Source organism: Nannobrachium achirus, assembly GCF_963921795.1.
Source record: "Nannobrachium achirus genome assembly, chromosome: 3".
Lineage (NCBI taxonomy): Eukaryota > Metazoa > Chordata > Actinopteri > Myctophiformes > Myctophidae > Nannobrachium > Nannobrachium achirus.
Genome location: NC_137812.1, coordinates 71,697,365 through 71,703,899, shown reverse-complemented (window position 1 = coordinate 71,703,899; position 6,535 = coordinate 71,697,365). Strand labels below are relative to the sequence as shown.

The following is a 6,535-nucleotide window of genomic DNA, read 5'->3' as shown; positions in this document are numbered from 1 at the left end:
TGACCATACCCGAACCCGACCCGACATTTAGGGTAGGGTAGGACCTAAAATGTATGCTAATTCGTCGGGCCGGATAGGGCCTCAGGCTGACCCAGTTAGGGCCCAGTTAGGGCCGGGCCTTAATTTTCAGGCCCGTTGAGAACTCTATCCATGACCCCCAAAATAATCCCATTTTAGCTGGGGACCCCCCACCCTACGAGCACTAAGACTTACATTTTGTATAACATGTGAGCATGTCGGCTATTTTCTAAATTTCTGCCTCTAATATTTGACAATTTTGCCAATGTTTAAGGTATTAAAAAGTCCTTAAAATGTCACTTTAAAAATGTGGAGATACCCTCTATAGGCCTACACCTAAACGTTATGTTGGTTTGTTTACTGTTGAGTGAGAAAACAATGTTGCACATTAAGTTAATCATCTGGGGACCCCCTTGGGATCCCGACCCACAGGTTGAGAACCACTGTGCTAAATAACATACTACAAATGATGGGGGAAAAAAAGAACTTCTGGAGAGGCTTCATTTTCAAGATGGCGTCCACGAAGGCTGCCGGGAGCTTATTTAATGTAAATATCTTTTATCAATTATTTGGGGTTTCAACCATACACTGACCTATCTAATATTTGATTCATTGCAAACAGACCACTAGTGGGCGAACCCAACTTGTTTGCCATGTTTTTTTTTAAACCTTATATACACCATCCCAAAAATCTAAAAATACTCACCAAGTGCACAAACATGACCAATTCATCCCCTGTTAATAGTGATTTCACCAGGACAGACCTGTCCATTTATATATATATATATATATATATATATATATATATATCCATGAATTCAAGTCTCCGTGGCGTGAGTAATCAATAGAAGAAAAGTCATTTTGAGGGGTGAACAACTTTGTTTTTTTAGGGGTTCATATTTTATTAGATTTTAATTAGCGAAAAGAAAAGATGAGTGTTAAAAGGTTTTCATTTACTGCTTTCAATTGTTTTAGTGATTTTAATTACTTTGATTTCAGTGGTTGCGGGCATGTGTGCAGGTGGCTAAATATGTCTTTTTTAGATATACAATAAGCCCATTCCCAAGATGCACCACAATCTTTCATGGGCAGATGTGACTTATTGGGGCTAGTAGTGTTACTGTAAAGAAATCTCTGGCTTATTGTGTCTAAAAAGACATATTTAGCCATTTGCACACATGCCCCCAACCATTGAAATCAAGGTCATTAAAATTGCTAAATCGATAGAAAGCAGTAAATGAAAACATTTTAACAATCATCTTTAATTTTTTCTCCTTACCATCTAAAATATGAACCGTTGTTGTAAAAAAAAAAAAGTCCTTTAACTTACCATCTCTCTTGAGGTTTCCCAGGTCTGTGTTGAAGGTGGTCAGTTGTGTTTCAGTTTCTCGCTGCTGTGTTGTCACCTTAGACGTGAGATCTGTGAACACATTAAGACATCCAGTAAAAAGGCTTCTCTGAATGCTTTGAGTTAAATCCCCACTGCACAGCGAGCACAAAATGATCTACAGTTTAGCATTAAAACCAACTGACAAACTAGCAATAATAGTCCAGACATCTACTTGTATTAAAGAATGGCTTCATGTTGTAAAAACATTCAGGTCTGACTATCAGTAAGACACCCTAAGGGTGAAAAGCAGCGACCTCACCCAGGACGGAATTCGCACAGGACGGAATTAATTTGCGATTGTGATTCAAGTTGCGGTTGGTTGTATAAGTTGGATAAAATGTGGACAAAATATTTTCCCAAATATGGATATGACAGCCCTCTGACATCATAGATGTCTTATGTTATAGACCACATGAGACTCACACAATGTCCATATATGGGCATTCCAAGCTATGGGCTTAATATTGATGACATAAGGGATCTCCAAATATGGGCATAAAAGGGACAAGGATGGAATTCATTTGCAAGTGTGACCCGTATCGGGGCAGCCACACTGGTTAGACTGAAACAATATGTATAGTATATATATATATATATATATATATATATATATATATATATATATATATATATATATATATATATATATATATATATATATTGGCATTGATATTGGATTAATATTGATGACATCAGGGATCTCCATGTATGGGCATAAAAGGGATTCTGTCAGTGTAACATCACAGTGAATCCAGAGCGTGATGTCAGAGCAGCAAACGCATTCTGTTAGATTGGTTCCCATGACATCACAGTGACATCAGAGCATGATCAGAGCGACAAACCCACAGAACCACAGTGTCAGGCATGACAGAGATACATACATACATACATACGGACAAGCTGTGAACATTCACATACTAAACGTGTGACCTACGGTCGCAACTATTATTACTACTATTACTACTACTATTACACTATTACTGCTATTACTACTATTACTACTATTACCAGTAAGACACCCTAAGGGCGAGAAGCTTGTAAGAGGGGGCGGGGGCTTCAATAATTATTCATCCATATTGGCCGTCTAAGTCCGGACACCAAGTTTCGAGGCGGTATCATGCTTCGAACTGGAGTTATGGCTGTTTAAAGCCCAGCCAATAGGGAGACAGAGGAGGCGGGGCTTCAACAATTACAGCTCGTCCCTATTGGCCAAAGTCGTGTGAACGTTTTAAAGTTGAAATCACGTTGCTAGGCAAAAGTATGGCAGAGTTATGTGTGAGAGCAAAGTAGTTTATTGCAAAAACACATTGATTTTAATTGGGGTCATTTTTGACCCCACTCATGGAAGAGTGGGGTAGTGATACAAAAACTGCATTTTCTTAAAATTAATGAAAGAATGAATAAAAATGCAAATGGCCTCATGCCACAAACATGTTTCATGAGGAATACCTGGAATATGAAAATATTAACACACTTTTAATTTTAAAGATATTGAAGAATAACAACCCCTGGGGTCATTTTTGACCCCACTTATGCATCTAAGAGTTAAGTACAATTGAGGTAATTGTACTTTACTTGAGTAGCCTATGTCCCGTTTTCAGTACTTTTACTTATACTCCACTACATCAGAGGAAAATATTGTAGTCCTACTGTCACTACACTACTTTGAAAACTTTTGTTACTAGTTTCTTTGCAGATATAAATTATAATATTATAAAATATCAAGCCGATCTACAAGCTCACAACGTGTCGCATTGCAGTATTGATATTTTTACTTAACCCTACTAGGTCGGTGGTCGCGCCGGCGCGACCGCCGACCTCACGACTTCAAAGCCTTGTTACATAATGATTACATCATGTTACACAGCTGACCCTTATATATTTAGAAACAGCAGAAATTAACCTTTATCCCAGTTGTGATTTGAATGAAAAACATTAGGTTTTCACAGAGAAAAGGTAATTTAACTCAATATGTTTTTTTTTTACAGTGTATGTAATAAATATATCTCTGTTATATGCCATAAATAAAGGCATACAACATCAGGTGTAACATTGAATCACTAAACGTAAAGTTATAATACCGTACCTGCATTCTGTCTCTCAGTGGTGTTGAGCCTCACTTCTAGGGTGGACAGCTGAGCAACAAGGTCTGAAATTATCCCAGCATTAGCATTACAACATAAATAGTTTACATAAAAAAATACATCGTTTTTAGTGGTTCATGTGATTTGTTCCAATCGTAAAGCTTTCCTGTGTCAATTATGTGGAGTGGACCTAATATAAATTGCATTTTCACAAACAAACACGTGTGTGTGTGTGTGTGTGTGTGTGTGTGTGTGTGTGAGGTATCTGTGTGTGTGTGTGTGTGTGTGTGTGTGTGTGTGTGTGTGTGTGTGTGTGTGTGTGTGTGTGTGTGTGTGTGTGTGTGTGTGTGTGTGTGTGTGCGTGCGTGCGTGCGTGCGTGCGTGCGTGCGTGCGTGCGTGCATAATATCCAGCCTGTCTTTGGATCATTATAAACATCTTCACTGGTTATAATGTGGAATAAAAGTCTCCCCTTCAGCTTTCATCAGTCAACAAACAGAGTTTCAAGGGATGGGAAAAATGTCTGCCTTGTCAGAAGTAAATCAATTGGAAGCTGTTGAGCTCACAAACGCACACACAGTGGGTTGCAGTGGTTCTCAAAGTGGGGTCCAGGGACCCCAGGGGTCCTTGAAGGAGTTACAGGGGGTCCCCAGCTAAATGATAGTTAGGAACTAAATGGACCCTTATACTGTTGTCAATCAATCAAGTCACCTCAATTGACAGATGTCAAAAAGAGGGATGTTATGATTTGTGTGATCTTTTTTTAGGGGCATGTTATGTGGTCTACCTGCAGCCTTTGGGGTGACATGAGCGAAGAGTGAACGGTACCATAGACCCCTAGAGCGCGGAGCGGTTTTCCGTCCCGCTCCACTCCGCTCGTGTGCTCTGTGTAGGATCTCCTTTTAGTTGACCTTGTACCAGTGATTTGCGCTGTCATGAAACTGTACATTTTCCTATTGCAATCTGCTAATAAACTCTTCAATCAATCAATACATTGCAGAAACTGCCTGTGTACATGCGTGCGTGCATGCAGTGGTGTAAAGTATATTTACTAAGTATAGGCTACTGTAGCCTACTTAAGTAGTAGCAGTTTTGAGATATTGTACTTTACTTGATAATTTTAGGCCTACTTCTGCTCCACTTTATCTCGGATTCAAATTTTTACACCACTACATTTATCTGAACGATTTAGCCTACTACTTTGTAGTTTTTTTATTATGATTACAAAATACTTTAGCTATTAAGTATTTATAGCTAAAGTATAAATACTCAGGCTATCAAGGCCATTTGAGAATAGCTTATCTACAATTAAAGCTCACAATAAGTCCTCTGCTATTTTCAAAAGATGTCAATTCCAGGCTTTTATGTATTGATACTTTTACTTAAAGTTGTACTATGTAACTTTTTTTATAAAACAAATCTTAAAATTCTCCTAACTATTAAATCACAAAAGTTTTAGAAGATCCGCGCCGTGAATTTCAGCCTGTAAAGCCTTCTCTGTATGTAAACTGAGATCCTTGCCGTGGACCGGATCTCGCGCCAAAATTGCGTCATCACACTACCGGCCAATCACAGCGAGGGTTATACAACTGCCGGCCAATCACAGCGCATCTTGAAGTGGGGTCGCTATGGCAGCCATATTTGTTGTCGCCCGTTTGTACCATCCCTTCTCTAGGTAATTTCGCCTACCAGGCAGGGTGAAGGAGTCCGTATCTCTGGAATTACTGAACGCACAGGAACAAGGGACCCCTTAAAAGATAGATCTCAGCGAGGTGGAGGCAGACGCGGGGGTCTGAAGGTACGAAAAACGTCCGAAAGACGCGGACGCGACCGCGGTTTGCTATAGGGCTAATGACCACTAGTTGGGCATCTTACACAGTATGGCTTTAAGTAAAACATTTGACGATTTGAGTAGGCTACTTTTCCCCACCACTGTGTGTGCGCGTGACAATGAGTGTGCTCCATATCAATCAAAAACATTCACACATTACAAAACCGGACGATCAGCGCGAATTAACATAATAATTGCCCTGACTGGACGCATATTGCTCCTTTGTGAGACTTGTTAAGTATTCTACTGTATATTCTGAAGATATGAATTAACATATTAATTGCCCTGACTGGACGCATATTGCTCCTTTGTGAGACGTGTTAAGTAGCCTACTGTATATTCTGAAGATATGCCACACAGTCAAGAGCCCCTTAGTTTAAACCTTGTAGCATTTTAATTATAGGCACATTAAATGAAAGACTAATCCAACTCTGAAACACCATTTTAAATCAGTGAACAAGTTATTGCAAACAATGCATATTTAATCTACTTTGATTAAACTTGTGAAGACCAATTTTTATCATAGTCTTAACTTGATTAGAGCTGCTGCGCATATTAGCGCCCTTTATGTGCCCTCCGTTGATGCGCGCGCATCCTTTCTTGTTTATGTAGTGAGACGCGGAAGCGGGGATTGAACCCTGGACTCCCACTCGCCAGTCCAACGCACAACCAGTCGTGCTAATAGGGCTGAGCCCGATTAGCAGGGCTGTTGTTGCTGGTTCATGGCTGGTACTAACTGTGGGGGCTAGAATCACCCCCCTGATCTTTGGAGCGCGCCCTCGCACTTCACACTTCACGCCGCAGACCGCCGCACGCGACGTGGACCTGTCCATCACGCAAGGATACCACACTCCTCATCCTGCCGACAACGCCAGATTTTAGTGATACGCGGAAGCGGGGATTGAACCCGGGACTCCCACTCACCAGTCCAACGCACAACCAGTCGTGCTAATAGGGCTGAGCCCGATTAGCAGGGCTGTTGTCGCTGGTTCATGGCTGGTACTAACTGTGGGGGCTACATTTACAAACAGGAAATTGTCCTATATGGTTTCGTAACTTTTTCTCTCTCTTCTTTTTTAAGACTGCTTTGTTTTCACTTTTGTTACACTTAGGGCGGCTTGCACCAAGAGGGATTAAATAAATCTTAGTTTAGGGTTAATCATGGTTTTGTTGATCTATGATTTATTTTAAATCGAGGTGTGTTGCACCACTT

The 6,535-nt window shown here is 40.4% G+C and overlaps 1 protein-coding gene across 1 annotated transcript in view; it reads right to left on the bottom strand.

Annotated features, from left to right (window-relative positions):
* The window catches only part of LOC308281962 (uncharacterized protein), a 90,016-nt gene that overhangs the window by 2,079 nt on the left and 81,402 nt on the right, over nucleotides 1-6,535 (bottom strand). Inside the window, exon 7 of the mRNA XM_080722310.1 lies at nucleotides 1,349-1,438. Coding sequence (XP_080578436.1) covers nucleotides 1,349-1,438 — 90 coding nt within the window. The remainder of the gene's footprint in view (nucleotides 1-1,348; nucleotides 1,439-6,535) is intronic.